At 40.0% G+C, this 20,530-nt stretch overlaps 1 protein-coding gene across 12 annotated transcripts in view; it reads right to left on the reverse strand.

The window, feature by feature from the left end:
• Slx4ip (SLX4 interacting protein) overlaps positions 1-20,530 on the reverse strand; it is a 186,897-nt gene that overhangs the window by 82,780 nt on the left and 83,587 nt on the right. For 6 of the 12 annotated variants that reach the window (XM_087189069.1, XM_087189072.1, XM_087189078.1 and 3 more), the window contains 2 exons: positions 14,681-14,746; positions 3,944-4,033 (listed from right to left, as the gene is read on the reverse strand). The exons of 3 other annotated variants lie outside the window; for them this stretch is intronic. In XM_087189069.1, coding sequence (XP_087045195.1) covers positions 3,944-4,033; positions 14,681-14,746 — 156 coding nt within the window. The remainder of the gene's footprint in view (positions 1-3,943; positions 4,034-14,680; positions 14,747-20,530) is intronic. 3 more of the 12 variants (XM_087189071.1, XM_087189070.1, XM_087189073.1) reach the window with 2 other exon arrangements.

Raw genomic sequence — 20,530 nt, forward strand, 5'->3', positions numbered from 1 at the left:
AAAAGTTAATGAGGAAATTCTAGAACTGAACCAAGCTATTGAACAAATGGAATTAATAGATGTTTACAGAGTGTTCCAGCCCAAAAAATCGGAATACACCTTCTTTTCAGCTGCACATGGGTCATTCTCCAGAATAGACCACATGTTAGCTCACAGGACATATCTAAGTAAATGTAAAAGAACTGAAGTTACCCCCTGTATATTATCAGACCATAGTGCAATAAAATTGGAGATCAATAACATAAGAAACCGCAAAACCCCAACAAATACATGGAAACTGAATAACACCCTCTTGAACAACCAATGGGTCACAGAAGTAATTAAAGAAGAAATTAAACAGTTTCTACAAGTAAATGAAAATGCCAGTACAACATACAGGTACACAATGAAAGCAGTTCTACGTGGGAAATTCAGAGCAGTGAATGCCCATATTAGGAAAACTGAGAGAGCTCAAATAAACAACCTAATGCAGAATCTCAAGCCCCTGGACAAAGAAGAGCATGACAAATTCAAAGCTCGTACAAGAGAGGAAATTATAAAGATCAGAGCACAAATCAATGCAATAGAGGCTAAGAGAATGACACAAAAAAAATCAATGAATCAAAGAGTTGGTTTTCTGAAAGAATAAATAAAATTGATAAACCTTTAGCCAACCTTATCAAAGGAAAGAAAAGTCTCAAATACATGCAATTAAGAATGAAAAAGGTGAAGTCACAACAGATCCAGCAGAAATCCAGAGGATCATTAATACCTATTTCGAGGACCTGTACTCTAATAAAATGGAAAACACAGAAGAAATGGACAGATTCCAAGATACATATGAATTGCCAAAGTTAAATGAAGAAGATATAGAAACTCTAAACACCCTAATTACAATGAGTGAAATTGAAAATATACTAAAACTTTACCAACAAAGAAAAGCCCAGGTCCTGATGGCTTCACTGCTGAATTCTACAAGACATTGAAAGAACAACTATCAGCATTACTCATTAAACTCATCCATGAAATTGAAAGGGAAGCAAGGCTTCCAAATTCATTCCTGGAAGCAAATGTTACTTTGATTCCAAAACCAGGGAAAGACCCAATACAAAAAGACAACTACAGGCCAATCTCCCCAATGAACATAGATGCAAAAATCCTCAACAAGATACTGGCAAACAGAATACAGAGGGTCATCAAGAAGATCATACATCCTGACCAAGTTGGATTTATCCCAGGGATGCAAGGATGGTTCAACATCCGTAAATCAATAAATGTAAGTCACTATATTAACAGAGTCAAGGACAAAATCCATATGATCATCTCAACAGATGCAGAAGAGGCATTTGACAAACTCCAACACCCATTCATGATAAAAACCCTAAAGAAAACTGGAATAAAAGGTCTTTATCTCAAGCTCATTAACGCTATCTATGAAAAACCAACAGCCAATATCATACTAAATGGTCAAAAACTGAAAACTTTCATGCTAAAATCAGGAACAAGACTAGGATGCCCACTATCACCACTCCTGTTCAATGTAGTTCTGGGAACATTAGCCACAGCAATTAGAAAAGATAAAGAATTAATAAAAGGAATAAAGGTAGGAAAGGAAGAAGTTAAACTGTCATTATTTGCCGACGATATGATACTTTACATAGAAGACCCAAAAACTCAGCCAAAAGACTTCTAGACTTAATTGACAGATTCAGTAAAGTAACTGGATACAAGGTCAATATTCAAAAAACAATAGCCTTCTTGTACACAAATAACAGACTCACTGAGAGAGAAATTAGGGAAATAATTCCTTTTACAATAGCATCAAAAAAAAATGAAATATCTAGGAACCAATCTAACAAGGAAGCAAAAAAACCACTACACTGAAAACTACAGCACTCTGCAAAAAGAGACTGAAGAGGATACAAGAAAATGGAAAGACATCCCTTGTTCCTGGGTAGGAGAAACCAATATAGTGAAAATGGCCACACTTCTAAAACTGGTTTATAGATTTAATGCAATGCTGATCAAAATTCCAACAATATATTTCACAGAACTAGAAAAAACAATACAAAAATTCATTTGGAACCAGAAGAAACCTAGAATAGCAAAAGCAATTCTAGGCAAGAGAGACATGGCAGGGGGTATCACAATCCCCAACTTGAAACTATACTACAAAACTACTGTGATAAAAATAGCATGGTACTGGTAAAGAAACAGACCCGACTATCAGTGGAATAGATTAGAAGATGCAGAAACAACTCCAGACATACATAGCCACCTCATCTTTGATAAAGGAGCCAACCACCCTCACTGGAGGAAAGACAGCCTAATTAAGAAATAGTGTTGGAAAAACTGTATTTCAACCTGCCAAAGATTAAAACTAGACCCATACCTATCACCATGCACTAAACTACGATCAAAGTGGATTAAAGATCTAAATATTAAAACAGAAACACTAAACTTGCTGGAAGATGTGTTAGGTAGAACTCTTGAAGATGTTGGCATAGGAAAAGACTGTACGAACAAAACATCAGTAGCACGGGAACTAGCACAAAGAATCAACAACTGGGATCTCATCTTATTAAAAAGCTTCTGCACTGCAAGAGAAACCACCAACAGAGCTAACAGACAATCTACAATGTGGGAAAAATATTTTAGCAGCTATACCTCAGAGGACTACTATCTAGAATATATAAAGAACCAAAAGAAATCAGAGCCCCCAAATTCAAAGACCCAATTCAAAAATGGGCATCTGAAATGAACAGACATTTCTCAGACAAAGAAGTAAAAGCAGCAAATAAATATAGGAAAAAATGTTCAACATCACTGGTCATTCAAGAGATGCAGATGAAAACAACACTGAGATTCCACCTCACCCCAGAAAGAATGGCTGCTATCAAGAAATCAACCAATAACAAATGCTGAAAGGGGTGTGGGGAGAAAGGAACCCTTCTCCATCGTTGGCGGGAGTGCAGACTGGTGCAAACACTGTGGAAATCAGTATGGAGATACCTCAAAGAACTAGGACTAGAGGTCCCATTTGACCCAGCTATTCCTCTGCTGGGTATCTTCCCAAAAGAATTAAGAGAATCATACCATAGCGATATATGTGCACCCATGTTCATAGCGGCACAGTTTGTAATAGCTAAAGCATGGAAACAGCCCAATTGTCCATCAACTGGAAAGTGAATAAAGAAGATGTGGTTTTATAAAATGGAGTACTATGCAGCCATAAAGAATGAGAAACTTGGGCCAGGGATTTAGCTCAGTGGTTCCAGCGCCTGCCTCGAAAGCACAAGGTCCGAAGTTCAATCCCTGGTACCAAAAATAAATAAATAAATTAAAGAATGAGAAATTAGAGACATTTATAGCTAAATGGATGCATATTGAGGCCATACTCTTAAGTGAAATAAATAGGACACACATGTGTAAATACGGAATAGTTTCTCTAGTGTGATAAACAGAAAGTGTAAATAAGGATTAAAATGAATGATTGATAATTTGAAAGAGGAAGAATAAGGATTAAAATGATTAACATGAATGACTGATAATTTGAAATAGGAAGAAAAGGTCCAAAGGGGTAGGGGAAGTGGGAGGGGAAGGGGAAAGGAAAGAAGGGAAAGGAAAAATTATAAGAAAAGGAAAAAATGGAAATAAAGTGTTTGTAAATATGGAAGGGTGCAGGGGGTGAAGGGAGGACAGGGAATGGGGAAAAAATAAGAACCAAGATACATCATGTACAGGTACAAGTACCCGGTGATAAATGTAAATGGACTGTATATTTAAAATGCACCAACAAAAGAATTTAAGCAAAAAAATAAATAAATAAATGGGAAAAATAAATAAATAAATAAATAAAAGTCCTTTACAGCTAGTGGAGGGGGGGGGGAATGAAAACTGTAAAGAGCTAATACTTCTAGGAGCTGCAGCTATGTTCATATAAATAGTAAAAGTTTCATTGTACCTCTTTTTTCTGTTCAGAAAACCAGCTGGTATCTTTGTTTGACCCTTGTGGAGATACATGAAGATCCACCAGGACAGCAAAATCCTTGCACTGAAAGACACCAATGGCAGAGTCAAAATCTGTGTGTCTCACACTGAGCAAATAATGAGAAAAAATCCTACAACTTCCTACAGGACAAATTTCTAAGTGGCAGCAGAGTCTGCTGCTGGACAGAAATCTAAATCATCATAACCTACTGTTTCGTAAGTTTAACATTTATAGGAGAAATGCTAAGAAGAAATACAAGGGCTCTGTCTCTGGGCCACATGGGGAAAGGGGATGCCTAGACATCCCAGTGACAGTGGAAGACTAACAAACATTCTGAGAAATTAAATGGGTCAGAACTAGGTTCGTTCCAGAAAGGACTGATTCTGTGCATAGCTAAGGCAAATCTTCCTTCCAAACAGTAATTAACAGAAAAAGCTGTTGCATTATTAGACAAAAGATTGGCTGGGATAGACATCTTGACATAGAAAAATAAGCTGGGAAGAATGAGAAGGAATCAAGGAGAGGAAGGCAGATACTGAATGCCAGTTATCAAAACTAAACAGTTTCAATAAAACAGCTTCTTCTCTTGTTCTGTTGGTTCACACCATCCAGGACTTGGGCACTTCTCTGCTGCTTACCAGCAGAATCACCAGAGCCATATGAGGTCACTAAAAATGTAGAAAGTGACTGAAAAAGCCAAATTTTAAATTTAAACAGCCTCACAGGGCTAATGGCTCTGTACTCAACAACACAGTTACAGATCCCATGAAAAATTATAGCCTTATAATCCTCACACTTGCTCAGTAATATCTGAGAATCCTAAGCGTGAACAAATTAATCTGAAAAGACTGTGGGTTGGGAATGTCAAAGACCCAGAGGCTCAGTTTGCAAGCCACAGGAAAAGTCACTTTGATATCTCTTTGGTTAAAGTTTTTTTTTTTTTGCAAATTATGTGTTATAATTCAATGGTGAAAAAAAGTTGTTTCAACAAATGGTGTTAGATCAACAGATACAAATACAGAAAGAAAATAAAACCTGGCACTGGCCTCTTACATACACAACTTAATTTTAGATGAATTAAGGATTTAACATAAAAGCCAAAACCAACTTTCCTTTGTCTCCCTCTTTTTCCTTCCCTCTCTCTCCCTCCGTCTCTCCTTTCTTCTCCTTCTTTTTTTTTTTTTTTTTTTTGTTGAGACAGGTTTTTTTCTACGCAGTTCAAGCTGGCCTTGAACTCATGGCGATGGTCCTGTCTCAATCTTGTGTGCTGGGATTACAGACATATGCCATCATGCTCAGTCAAAAAGTATCTTTTTGACCTTCGGGCAGTAAAAGATTTCTTAGATAGGATCCAGAAAATACTAGAGAAGAAAAATTTGTTAAAATGAACATGGTGGAAGTCAAAAACTTGGGTGCATCTAAAAACACATCATTAGTAAAATGAATGTGTATGTCTCAGACTGAAAAAATGTATTCATAAATACATGTATCTGACATAAAGTACCGGTATTTAGACAGTCCTACACATTGATACTGAAGAAACAATGCATTGAAGCAGACACTTCACAAATAAGTGAATGGCTAATAAATACATGAAAAAAGTGTTTACCATCATTAGTCATCAAACAAATGCAAATGACAAGCACCAAGAGATACAGCTACAATATTCATCAAGCTTACTGAAATGAAAAAGACTGACAGAATACTGTGAACAATACCAAGGATCCTGAGCAACCCAGGCTCTCACAAAAAACATTGGGGGAAAAGTAAAATGGTTCAATCACTTTGGCAAATGGTTTCTCAATTTCCTACTGATAAACCTGTATTTGTTTACTGACTGAACCAATAATCCCACCCCAGGTATTTACCCAGGAGACATAAAAGTTATGTGCACACAAACATATGTATGCAGTTCATGAAAGTTCATGGAAGTTTTTTTCATAATAATCAAAACTGATGATGGTTTTACAGCCTATCAACAAAATATACAAATGGTGTTACACTTGCACACTAGAATGCCTCTCATTGAACTACTGATATGATCAACATGGATTTATCTCAAAAACATTATCCATTATTTATCAGTTCCTTTCACTATATATAATTTCTCAGTAATAAATAATTTTAAATAAAATGCATTCATATTTGTAGGTATTTAAAATGTAGGTATTATTTCACTGAAATGTGTGGACTTCTATGATGTCAAACAGTGTACTGCAGCCCACTAAAGTACAGTTCAGTGTGTAGCAACCACTATTTTACTGTAATGAAAGAGACTCAAAGAGAATATTAGAATATAATAAAAAATACCAATGTGTCACATAGTAAGCCTGAGGACCCTATTGTGAAATGTAAGTATGTGTGTACTGATATGGTGGCAAGCCTAATTCCTATTGTAGGTTGTGCTAAAAATGTTTGAAAACCATGCTTAAGTACATTGTTTAAAATTTCTTCTCAACTGTTGATTACAGACTTAACCTTTAAGGAGTTTGCTGCCACCAGGTGGAGGTCTCATGTCAGGACTACATGATCTTGGCCAAGGGACATTAACCATTTGTATGCCACAGACCTCTTTAGCAAGCTGTGAAGCTGATAAACTAGCTCAGAATGGTTTTAAATACATAAAACAATGCACAGAATTAAAAAGAAAACTGATTACACTGAAGTACAGTTATCAAAATTTAAACAAAAATTTGTGATATAGTACTGTATGTATATTTATGAAGGTGCTGGCTCTCACCTTAGTGGATCTAGTGGCTACTACATATCCAAAGTAGTGAAGAGCATAAATGACATTTTCAGATTTCTGCAACAACTACAGAATGAAGAGCTGTAATATCTAACAGTGAAAAATACTAATACTTTGAATCTTCATAATAACATAGATGAAAACTACATTTATTATAACTCAATCAAAATATGTAAATTTCTCCCCATCCAACTTCACTGAAACTGAATTTTATTACAGGCTCACTGAGGTTCTGGGAATTGGGAACAAATGTCCCTCTAAAGCAGTGAGATGTGCCTCACACACACTCTCCTGCGGTTTCCTGTAGGTACTTGTCTAAACCAAGTTCTCTTTCCCCCTTCATTAGCAAATATAATTCTCAAAAAAAAATTTTTTTTTAAAAGAGTGATCTCGAGGGCCGGGGATTTAGCTCAGTGGTTTCACCGCCTGCTGCACAAGTGCAAGGACCAGAGTTCGATCCCCGGTACCAAAAAAATAAAAATAAAAAATAAAAAAAGTGATCTCTGAACAACTCAGCCCGATACTGTCACAGAAACTTTTTAAAGAATTAAATAGTAAAGGTCCAACTTGGTATTTTTCTCACCACTTTGTTACTTTGATCACAACCCAATGTAAGTTTAATTATAAATAGGCTGATTAGAGCATCTTTTCCTTTTATTTAAAATGAATCATACAATCTTATTCTGGTGATGAAACCTTCCTGGGTTTCTGGAAGCCTCTGCTGCTGGGCAGGCAGCCCTTCCTTCATCCTGGCCAGCAACACCTGGGCAGCAGCCGCTGCTCAAACTCCCACACTAATCAGAGCAGCTGTGCCTTTCTAAAGGCCCCTGGTCTCAAAGCTTTGCTGCTTTTCTCCCATGAGTAAAGAGAAGTTTAAAAAAAAAAAAGCTCTTACCACAGCAGGCAGCACAGCCTCCCTTCCTCGTCCTCCTTAATCATGAGGAGACTTTCTACTCTCAGAAGATAAACTCTTAAGCTCTCTTTAGAAAGGAGCAACCTGGTAACCATCACTTGGACCACAGCTGATCATGGTACAAAGACTAATCCACCTCATGGACAGCCCAAGAATAAGAGAAATAGCTCTGCACTCCACATGCTGGGCTATGCATGGACAGGCAAGGGTCTAGCCCAGCTTCTCCTGTACTTGGAGCTTTCAACCACAAACCTGGGGTTACCCCAGCTCTCTCCTAGCCCTACCCCAATAGAACTGGTCAACACATCTTGTCCGTTTCATTTTTTAAAGTGTTCTCAAACATTTCTCACTTTGCTGCTCCCATCATCTCCCACTTGGAATATCAGAGCCACTTCTCATGGCATCTGGATGAATTCCCAATGCCACTATCTGGGCAACCTCTAACATACAAACCTAGTCATACCACAACTCAAAGCCCCACCTCACAAGCCTCTGGTCAGGACCCCTCTCGGCCCTCCCCAAGGCTCTTCAGCTCATGCCTGACTTATTCACCCTATGCTTAAGGATCCACCCTGCTGCTCCCAGACTTGGAGAATTCCTACACATTCCTGAAGCCTAACAGGAGAGTGGCCAGCTCTGGGAAATTTCCTGCACAGTCTACCTTGCCCTCCTTTGGGTCAGACACATTCGTCTGGTGTTTATGGACTTCGGTACAAAATGATTGGTGCATGGAGGGTCCCCTGTGCTAGGCTGTGAGCTCCAGGGGAGACAGGGTCCATACCTCTGTCTACTCAGATATACCAGTGATGAGCACACAGAATATCTTCAAATCTAACGACTGGACAACAGGATCAGTGAACAAATTACAGAACAACTGGCCCTGAATTTCAGGCAAATCGCCTCCTTACATGCACAGTGAGAGTCTGGGGACAAGGCCTTTCTTCCCAGCCCCTGGAACTAAGGCACCATGGAACAACTTCCTCTTTTCTTACTGCAGTGTGGCAGCAACTATGATTTCATCAATGACAATTATTTTCCAAATTGTGAAAAATGGGGATACAAAGATCCTAGGATTACTTCACCATAAACTCACTGCCATCAGGCATATGCTGGTTATTTTTCTTGTCTCTCTCCTAAGAATTCCAGAACTGCATTTTCAATTGTCTTATTCTCAATTCTTTAGAGGAGGGAGAGCTAGGCTTCTGATTTTACACCATGTGTAACATAAAGGTGGAAATATGAACGTCTCACACAGGAAGGGATCTCCACAGCAGGGTCAGAGGTCCAAGCCACGTGGAAAGGTTCCCACATTCTCTTACTCCCTCATTAATTTGTTCATTACACACCTGCTGAGTTTCAGGGGGAATCAGGCCAGGCCCTGGGAGGGGAGGGTTAGCCACAGGGCACTGCAGCAGCATGACACAGCCCACACCAAGGACAACAGGCGGCTGAGTGACAGCCCTCCCTGAGAGGGGCCAGGAAGAAGAGAGAAAGTCTCAGCAGAGTCCTGAGGTGCAGAGCAAAAAGAGGAAAAAGTAAAACGACCATCACGTTCCATAGCAAGAGGCCTGAATAGTCCGGTGTGCACTGGGCACAGAAAAGTGTCCCATGATGCAGAAACACAGGGCAATAGCTGCAGATGAGGCCCACAGGGCAGGAAGGCTCAGGCTGAAGAAGCTGAGACGAGGGATGGAGAGTCTGGAGCACAGGTAGGCAGCAAGAATCGACAGAGCCAGGTAGACAGACAAGGTCAAAGCCATCCAAGAACCCACATAAGAGACAATGGGAGGTGATCCTGAGGGGAGAAAGAAGGGGCAGAGTCATACACTGAAGACAGAAGTCAGAGATGTGGTGGGAGGCTAAGGTGAGGAAGAACAAGGATGAGCCCAGAGTGCTCAAGAATCTGAAGGCAGCCTGTATATCCAGGTCTGCTGCTGAGAAGGAACACAGACTGTCATGAGCATCTTATACCCACTCACATTAAGAATTTAAGGTAGCTTCAAGTAGCAAGGCAGAGATTAAAAAATGGGAAGAATGGGCCAGGGATTTAGCTTGGTGGTTCTGCCACCTGCCTCGCAAGCGCAAGGACCCGAGTTCGATACCCGGTACCAAAAAAAAAAAAAAAAAAAAAAAAGAAATGGGAAGAATAAGTAAGAATAACAAAAGTAAAAGTATAAAATGAAGCCAATGACAGGTCTGTGCAAAAGTCCCACCAAGGTCCTAAATTTTCACAGCACGTGGCTCTGAGTTTCCAAGCTGCCAATACGAAAACTGGAAGGCCAGCCAGAGGGGCCTCCCAAGGCATCAGTGGGAAGATCAGTCAGCTCAGTCCCCACGCTGAATCCACAGGCTTCTCCTGAAGATCTACATCAACATCATACCACGCTCCTCCCTGTTGTACCAATTTTATCCAGATACTAAATATTTTCATATTATGCCATATGAAAATATTTAATATATATCTTATAGCATGAAACTTATGTCATGTGATTCTTAAAGAAAAACCAATTTTTTTTTTTTTTAAGTATCATTTACAGAGCACCTGGTTCCAGGCATTATGCTAAGCTTTACCCACAGCATTCAATTTAATTCTTTCCTGGCCTGTTAAGGAAGACAATTAACTATTAATTTCATTTTATAGATAAGGGAGTATAATTAGAGACGGTACCAGCTAATTCAAGATTACACAGGCAAGTTGAGTGACAGACCCAGGAATCAAAGCCAGACCTGTGACACTCCAATGTCTGCCACCACGCAACACTTTGAAAGAATTTCCCTGAGGAAGGCTGCTCAAGACATACTTCCAGACCCCATGCAGGGGTACAGTTAAGCCTGCTTTGCCTGGAACCCACTCCCCTTTAGTTGTAAAGTAGCTGAGGAGTGAGCAGTGGTCACTGTCTGCTCTGCAAAACCTCATCCCTTTTGCACATGTGGCAGAGCCAAGCATTCTGAATGGGACCACTCAACTCCCTTCCCAGGGCAGCTTGACTCCATGCTTGAACAAAAGCAGCAAGAGCTCAGACAGTGATGCAGCCACTGTGTGGACCATGTTGGGACAAGTGTGCAGTAAGGTAGCAAAGAGACCCACTGCAGAGAGACTGGGGTGGAAGGGCTTGTTAGGGAGAAGGAAAGATGGGAAAGGGAAAGAACAGAATGCAGCAGAGGAAGACAGCAAGAAATCATGTAGAAATTGGGATGGAGTTGTTAGTTTGGGAAGAGAAGTCTCCTGACATTAAGAATCCTTAGCAAGAGGGTGAAAAGCTAAGGAAAAATCAATGCAGATATGTAAACAACTGAGTTGACCTGTTCCTCAGATAAAATACTAGCCCAAGAAATCTACGCTTGACACTGACATTCAAGAAAAGAAATCAGCCAGATATGGTGGTCCATGCCTACAATCCTAGATACTTGGAGTGGGAGGTAGGAGGGCTGAAGACAGGAGGATCCCAAGTTTGAGGACCACCTGGGCAACTTAGTGAGACCATCTCAAAATAAAAAGCATAAAAAAAGAGCTGGGGATTTATCTCAGTGAGAGGCCCTGGGTTCAACACAAGTACCACAAAAAAGGGAGAAAGGAAAAGAGGAAGGAAGAAAAGGAGAGAGGGAGGGTAGGAGGGAGACAAAGGAAAAAAAGGAAAAGAAATCAGCAAAATTAGTACACCTCTTGGATGGTACATAGATTTAGCTAGCAGTCAGGTCAGGAGGTGGGAGAAGAATCATTTTGGGGGAATATATACAAACTGGCACTAACAGTACTTAAGATTCATTGAGCACTAACTGTGTGCCAGATGCTTTGCCAAGCCTTTTTTGAACATTATTGCATTTAATTCTCATGACAACCCAGAGAGGCAGAAACTATTACCACTCAGTGTTCTGGAAACACTGAGAAACTTAAGAGCTCTCTTTCTTTTTAGAAGATCCCTGGTGATTGTGGCTGGGTTTTGTTTGGTGTGGTGCCTTGCCAACCTGGCAGTACTTGTCAGGCCAGGTACAAGGAACACGCCATACCCATAGCAACAAATTAGACATAGCTTGAATCTGAGATCACAGCACATAGAGTAGTCCTGGAGAAAGCTTCTGATGAAAAGGGAGAAGGAAGGGCCTGGCACAGAAAATCGAAAGCGTGTGTCTCTTCCTGTTAGGAGTGGCTGTAACACCTCCCTCCTCAGGTATCTGTTTCCCTACATGTAAAACAAGTGAACCCAGCAAATCTCCTTCAGGAGCCTTCACTTTAGGATCCCATCTCCTGAGGGTTTTAGTTCACTACCATCTACTTAGATTGTATCTGCAAGCATGTCTGTCTTCCTATAAAAGTCACAACAGAGCCACACTGAGTCAGGCACTTTGTCCTATCCTCCACCAGTCCACCACGGGCCATGCAAGCACGGTAGTATAATTCACATTTCCTGCTGCACTGACCTCCACAGGCGTGGTTTAGTCTTGGCAACCAATGCCAGAAAATGCCAGACACATGGCTAGAAATCATGGTATGAAGTACAGGAAATGGAGACATTTGATGGAGCTGGCTGAGTCAAAAATCTTCCTAAACAATGAGCTTTTCCCTAAAACCTTGTACGAGGCCCTCAGGCAGGATCAAGTTCTGCACTGCCACAGCACTTTGCTTATGCTTCTGTTATGGAAACTACACAGGCTGTAGACAGGTGACTGCATCCATCCCTCTCCCACTGGGCAACCTGCAGGTAGGAGCTGCGTTATGTCACCTTCAGGTTGTCAGTACCTGGCACTGAATCTGGCAGAGATGTGCATAAAGTATGTTTGTTAAGTGAATGAAAATTATAGTAATGAAAATTACTCAAGTAGTTTCCTTGTTCTCTCTCTAGGAGGGATTATCTCCCTCACTCTTGTACCCTATTTTCAGAATAAGACAGACTACAGAATCAAGATCCTTGTTCACAACTAAGATTGCTTCCTATATGTGGAGAAATGGGCCCACTGCTCCAAGCCAAGTGGTTCCTCCCCTTCCAATCAGTAAGGTGGAACCAGATGCCCAGGACAAAATCCTGCTTCATGATGTGAATCCAGGCCCATTAGAGGAAACTTCTTTGATTGCAAATGGATGATGAGTAGTTCTCTGAGCTCAAGTTTTTCTGGTTGAAAGGGATGCAGGGGAGGGTGTGACCTGTCTAGGATGAAAAGGAACTGGGAGGGGAGACAGCGTCTCTCTCTTATTTGTCTACCATGGGACTTTTCACTACAGGTCAGAAATGTACAACTTTCAACTCATTTTTTTTCAATAAAATATTTATTTCTATGGTCGGGGGAAAGATTTTCCTAAGAAACAATCACAAAGAAATAAGAAAGAGATGAAGGAAAACTAGAACAAATGGGTTTGATGACAGTTTCTAAAAGGAGGAAAAAAAAGAATGAGAAGTTAATGTCCCTCAGTAAACTGTCTCTGGTTTCCTGTCAGAGTTTAGTCTTTCACCCATGGTACTAATAAGATGGTACACAGTCTCTCTGGATAAGTCTAAGAAGGGAAGCAATATGCTGCTGGGAATAAAGCTACAGTCAACGAGAGTGGTGTTGGCAAAAGGGTCACTTAATGTTAACATATGACACTGGATCCTTTGGGTTGAATTCTAAGCTGAATCACAGACTCTAAAATATACCTCACTGCAAGACAGTGCAGTTAGGAACAGGCTCTCAATAGCTCCCTCTGAAAGATGAGAACTGGCTTCATTCTTTTAGGCCTTTTCCCTAATGGTTTTCAGAAAATGATTCTTTCAAATGAAACCTGCAGGCCCCTTCCATGGCATGTCCAGAGCATGTGAGGCAATGAGGGCCATAGCGGCCAGAGGTAGGACAGACTTCATTTCAATGCCAGCCCTATGTAGTTCCAATGTGTAAGTTCCTCCAATGAACAATGGGAACAATAATGAAGAACACCTCATGGAGTTGTTTTGAGAATTAAATGAGAAAAAGTAGGTACAAGGTTCTGCATAGTGCCAACCATATAAATGGATAAGAAATAAATAATGGTTGCTTTTATCCCCCCGCCCCTTCCAAAGGTAGAATTTAGCTCAAATTCTAGGGCATTTTAAATAAACTCTGAACTCTCGGTTCTCTTAAGATTTACAAATATCTACGGCATGGATTTCCATCTATTCCTACCAAATGTTAATAAATGCCTCATAATTATTTTTGCAGTCTTACTCTGACCACACACTACTTAGAAAAGCAGACAGATATCCTATAATCATACCAGATGACAAAGTGAAAATATGAATGCTTCTCTTAAATATTTATGCAACAGAGAACATGAAGTAAAAAGATAATCTGCTAGAAATTATTATGGACTCATCTGTAGGAACCCTGACTTCAGATTGGAGTCAAGTGCAGGAATCCATATTTAGCAAAATGCAGGCAGGTCAGGAACATGCTTGGGATCAATTATGGCATATATAACCTCAAGTGGGGTTTGGTAAACAACAAGAGCATCAGTCCCCATGAATTCTGTCCACAATTTTATCTAGTGTGTGTTCATGAAATTGTGGAATGTAGGCTTGAATTTAAACTCTAAAAACTTAACACATGTTAGAAGATATTTTTATATATCCCTGAAGAATCTTGATGTAAAGGAGTTAACAGTTCAGTTTACAAGTTATAGGAATTTATGAAAACTCTACATGAGTCAACAAAAAAATACAAGGAAAACCCTGTAAATATCCCCCTTATAATCAATGCCTGTGTTGGTAGATTAACGTAAATGTAGGCCAATCTTGGAGGGAGATTTCTCCAAATAGGAAGATGGAAGATAGCTGGCGTAACTTTCCTACCTCCTTGGGTGGGACCAGAGTCTTCAATGAATAACTTGTGGATTCTGGTTGACACAGGAAACCTGTTTATTTGGTTAAATGTAAAATAATTTAAGGAACCTCTCACAGCAGTATTCTTTCCCTCTGGAATTCTCTCATTTACTTTTCGATGCAACAAAGGAGGTGCTAGACAAAGGTGTGGCAAGAACTCTAGCTGTCAGTTTTTTTCTGTGGTATTAAGACTGGGTATATACTACTGAGAAAGTACTTACATCTCTCTGTTCTTCTGAACTGAGTGCCAACTTGGACAGGCTTTCGAAGACAGGGCCACATGTCACCTAATATTATAGGAGAAAAACAGAATCCACGTATATAGTCGCAAACCAAGACACAGCCTCGGAATGAGGACTTCCTAAGGTCTACTGCACACGAAGAGTTTCCACTTCTGCAGGACTCAGGGTTATCAGAGCCTGAGAGAGGCCCAGGAGAGTCAAGTGCCAAGCCCATCTAGGTCCTTGCCACACTTTTCATCTTGGTTCTTCAAAAACTCTGTGCACAACCTTAAGGATATTTATCACTACAGCTAGAGTCTTGACCACTGGTTCTCAGTATGAGAATCTCCTGTAGCTGGTTTGATAGGCAAATCTAGGTCTCAGGCATACCTACCCAATCACAAATTACTGGGATGGGCCCCAGTATCCCATGTTTAACAAGCTCATTCAGTAATTCTAATGCATACCCAAGTTTAAGAGACACTGCTGTAGTTCCCTACGAATCCCTGAGGACCACTTATAGTTTGTATAATTACAAAAAGATTTCTATTATAATCTTTTTAACGGTTATAATACGAAGGAAAAAAAATATATGAAAAGGTTTGACCATGTAACACAATGGAAGCTAAGAGCTCACTAGAATATATTACAATTCTAAAACTCACAAGAATATTACAATTTTACCATGATTATGAGAAAATAATTCCTTAAGTATAAATTATAATTTTCTTTAAAAACAAAAACTCTCTGGAGGGTTGAGAACCACAGATAAAAACTCACCTGTGGTTTGTCCCCAGGTTTTGGTATCAACACAAAGCAAACCAACCAACTACTCTCCTCTAAACTTGGACGATAAAGACGGCGATGGAAATACAAAAGAAAAAAGATTTATCCACTGGTGCAAGGGAGAGACTTAGGAAGAAACAGAAAGGAAAGGAAAGGCCAGAAATGAAAGGGGGCTATAAACCCCCAAAAGGGAGATTCTATCACTAAACCTCAGTACTCTAATGAGGTCAAGGTTGCAAGGCTCACAGAACTCTATCCCACAGGGCACAGGGCAAAAGAGCACCACAGCAGCACGGGTCATCACAAGGATGAGAATGAGGATGAGGAACACAGGGGCTGCCTTAGGAACCCAGAGAGGGGTAAGTGATACTGTACTTTTCAAAAGGGAAAGAGGCACTTTGCAACTGTATACGTACTCCTTAGCAGATAATTAGAGAAGATTGAGAAGAAAATCCTAATTAAAAAAATAACCTAATTTTCTTCTCTGATGGGATCTTGGACTGCCATGACTGGTGAAAAATATTTAATAAAGCACACAGAAACCTCAGCCAGTGAATGTATGGTTTCCTATTATGTCCTTTTGTTCATACAACTCCTCCAAAACAATTTTTGTCAAGGGTACCAGTGACTTTATGTCGCCAAACCCAATGGCCCAGGTCTTAGTCCTCACATTACTTTATCTCTCAGAGCCATCTAACAAAATAGGTTTTTTACTCTCCCCTTTCTTTGACACACGGGACACCAGAACTGGCTTTTCTGGTTCCCTTCCCTCCTCATGAGCCACACTTTATCAGTCTTGTTTGCTAGCTTGTCCTCAGAGCATGAACCTCTAAAAGCTGAAGAGCACAGGGCTCAGTGCTTGGACCTCTTCTAGCATGTAACCATATTCTCATCAATCTCAGGGTTTCCAATATTGGGTAGTTCACAAGCTGATGGCATCTGACATGTTTTGCTACCACCTAGACCTCTCTGAACTCCAGATACACATATCCAGTTGCTGACTCTGTATCACCACTTGGATTTGAACAGGCATTTATAATTTAACAAGTTAAAAACCAAACTATTGATGTTTTACCCTCAAAACTGCTCCCCGAAGGTTTAGCTGGGCAGACCTGGCAGATGATAACACCATTCTTCTAGTTGTTCAGATCAAAACCACTGGAGTCATTTTTGATGACTTTCCTCTCATATTTTATATCCAATCTGGTAGAAAACCCTAACAGTTCTGGATTTAGGAGGGGCTAAACACAAAACAGGAATTCAATTGATACTGATAGAATAAATCTATGAGTAAACAAATGGCTCCTGATGAAAAAAGCCCAAGAAAAATAGGGGAGAATGGAACAACAATTAAGTGGATTCCTAACAAGTTAAATAGCCATTACCACAGAAGCCATTAATGGCCCAAAAACATCATCTAGGGATATGGCAAAGAGCCGTTTCCTTGACTCCAGCTTTGTTCTGCATACAGATGAAAGTATAGTGAACATACCTGCAAATAGGTGTGTAATGCTACACAGAAGGAAACGGTGAGTATCTGAGGTAGCAAAGACTAGATCTGAGGGGGAAAAAACCCCTAAAACTAGACCTCTGTGACTTGGAACAATGAGACCAATCTAACTAGGTGAAATTTAATGAGGATATGCCCTTTCTTGTTATATGCAAGGGGTAATATTTGACTCCGAAAACCTAACAGGAGAAGCATGGAGGTGCTGGTCAGGAGTAAGCACTATGAATGAATAGCAGAATGCTGTGACTGCCAGTGAGGCTGATTTCATATTAGGCTGCCTTACCAGTAGCAGCCAGAAGTGATAGGATGGCTCTGCTTCATGCATTTAGTGTTCAATTACTCTCAATGCTAAAGCGAAGAATGGTGATGTATTCAGGTAGGAGTGACTGGGATAGCAGTAATATTTAAAACCATGCCATTACGATCAGCTGGAGAAAGAAGAATTACTATGGAAGAAAACATCCAAGATAAAATAATTTTAACAGGACTTTTAAAAGTGGAAGAACAACAACACTTTTTAGTTCTTAGGGCATTAAAGGATAGAGAACCAGGTAAAACAGCAACAACCCTAGGGAGACAGGTATTGGCCCCATGTAAAGACTTTCAGATCTACAGGACTTTCCAGACAGGAAGTGATCTGCCACAGGAAGTGATATGCCCACCACTGAAGACCAAGCTCTACTGAAACAAAGTTCACAAAAGTGGGCAACTGAATAAATAGCACACTGTTATCATGAGACACTGGTCTCTCACTGTGAGGTGTGATGAAAACTATGTGAAAAAGGATCTACTGATGTGCTGCAGTAGATGGGTCAGCCATTTCATGCATCCAATATACCACTGGTTACTGGCTTTTGAGTTTTCTGAAGTATATCTCTAAAGATGTAGAATAACCTCAAAAATCACAGAGCTTTTCTTCTAAGGGACACTAACATACAAAGCATGGGCACTGGGATCATGCAAGTATGTATCCAAATACTAATTATGCCTTTTCTTGGCCATATATGGCCTTAAGTAAGTTTCTGAATCTCAACCTCCCCCTCCACCATAAAGCAGGGCAATAATCCTTGCTCTTGAAGAGATGTTATAACTAAATTCGAACATAAAAGAGAGTGTAGTGCTAACAAATAGATTAGTACCTAACTATAAACTTGAAGGAGTGAATAAATAAGTGAAACAAGTAAGTGACATCATTCACAGCTTAGTATCTCAACCAAAGGGTGACCAGTGCTGTCCAAGAGCTTTCTGTGGGGATGCCAATGTTCTTATCTCAATGTCAGGTACCTTAACCTGGAGCTACATGTGGATCCTGAGCACCTGAAGCAAGGATAGTTTGAATTTCACTTAATTCCACTTAAATTGGTTAGCTAGCAATTATTTATTAATTTTATAAACTACATGTAGTTAATGGCTACCATACTGGACAGTATAGATACTTCCCTAAAGTGACTCCAGTCACTATTATTTTAGTGAGAGCAAAAACCACAAAGAGCAAACCCCACAATAAATAGGAAGTGCCCAGTGATGTAAGGGGATTCCCATCCCACAGGGAATTCCAGAAGGGATTACCCTGGGAAATTTCTATGAACTTTGCCAAAGAAGGTGTGGAGCCAATGAAACTGTTTTATTTAAAGGTGTTTTCCTTATAAATAGAAGATGAGGCAATAAAAACTATTACTGACAAATAGAGGACTAAGAAACTTAAGTTCTCTTTCATTTCTCACTTGGATCTTGCTTTATCAGATTGGAAAATAAAATTCAGGTAGGATTTGAAGATTATTATTGCAGAAATTGTACAATTAATTATCCCTTGGTTTTGCTGACAATGACCCTTAAAATTTGGTGCTGAATTTCCCTCCCGACTCTGTTCTGCTTCTCACAGCTCAGGAAACAATCCTATAACTATTTTCATTGCTGAGAAGAAAGTTTCTACAAAAGGAGCAAGAATTCAAAGGGAATTTTCAACCAATTCAGCCTAAGGCAAGAAACTGAAATACCAAATGGGATGAAAGTATGTTAGACAAACACAGGCCAGGTCTGCTGGTGACCGATGAGTTTTTCATCCTTTGACCCATTTTTAGAGAACTACAAAGAGGAATAAAGGGGGTGGTTAATTGGTCACAGAACTTGCTGAGAGCCACCTCTACTTTCCTTTTCTAATTGATGGCTGGGAATAACACCCTCTTCAAGTAATGCTCAAAAGGGAAACATGCTTGGACAGGAGACCCCTGGTGAAATGGCTTCAGAAGCTTTGGATCATTAATTAAGGATATTGAGAGTGAGGTTAAAAGCTTAGCTGAAACAAGTGGGAGGGACAACTCAGTATCAGCTGCCACCTGCACATTCACAATTAAGCCTTATAAAGGTTCTCAGTGGAAACTTCCATCTCCCAGGCATCCACTCCTCTTAGTAAATGAAGAGTCTCCTGAGGTGACGGAACCCTGAAGACCATGGCATTGACTCAGAGCAGTACTGTATTTATAAAATCCACTGTGCTATATCTTTCATTCTCAAGCACTGGATGTCTTCTGAGCACCACTAGTCATCACCTGAAATGGTGTTTCTCAAACTGGAGCAGACTCACCAGGCAGGCTTGTTGAAATCATAGACTACTAAGGCTCACCCTGGGGTGGAGCCCCAGGGGGCTGGGAATCTGCATTTCTGACAGGCTTCCCATTATAGTCTGCAGGTCTAGGGATCACACTTGGAGCACCAGTGGTCTAGAAGGGTGGTTTGGAACCCTGGCAGCACATTAGACTCACTCAGGGAGCTTTTAATAGAATGACTGCGTCCAGACTCCAGGTCAGTGAAACTGAACCTTTGGGGACGAGAGCTGCCTAAGACCCACGGTGGCAAAAATCATTCTTAACCATTCAATTGTGGAAATTACAAATACTCCAAATAATTTAGTCATTACGCTCTGTTTTAAGTAAAGTTGATGCCTTTCATATTTATAAACTGAAAAAGAAAAGTAGAAAACTATCTTGTTTTTCCTTACAAATTAGAGATAGGGATGCAACTTGCAGCATCTGTTTCATTCAACCTACCCTTGGTAGTGATGTTTCACCGGTCATTTTTCTTTTTTCTTCTTTATTTTATAAACCATAAAATAATGAGCCTCCTTGTACCCGCAAATAACACCCTGTATTCCCATGCCTCTTAGGATTCTCTTCAGGGTTACCCATTAGAGCAACTGAAGATTCATGAGCACTGATGAAGCTGCCAATTCCTTTAAAACAGGGCAGGTAATAAGTGATGGATTCTGAAATGAGAATCCTGTAAGTTGAACAGCAGGTAGTGATTTCTAATGATTGCAATATCTAAGGTTTTTTTCCTTCAGTCTATTTTCTATCCTTCACAAATTCCTCTTCCTTTTTTCTAAGTTGGATTCTACTTTTCCTCATTTCAATTCATCTATCCATCACCTGATTTGATCCTTCCTGTATTGTTTCTGTCTTAATATGACCAGTAGAGAATTTACAATTAATTATTCTTATGAAATACAGTTCAGTGTTGTCTATTCTTAATTTAACACGGGAACTAAATATTTTTCC

Source organism: Heterocephalus glaber, unplaced genomic scaffold (genome assembly GCF_053883595.1).
Source record: "Heterocephalus glaber isolate CG9 unplaced genomic scaffold, H.glaber_assembly_v1.0 deba00001532, whole genome shotgun sequence".
Classification (NCBI taxonomy): Eukaryota; Metazoa; Chordata; class Mammalia; order Rodentia; family Bathyergidae; genus Heterocephalus; species Heterocephalus glaber.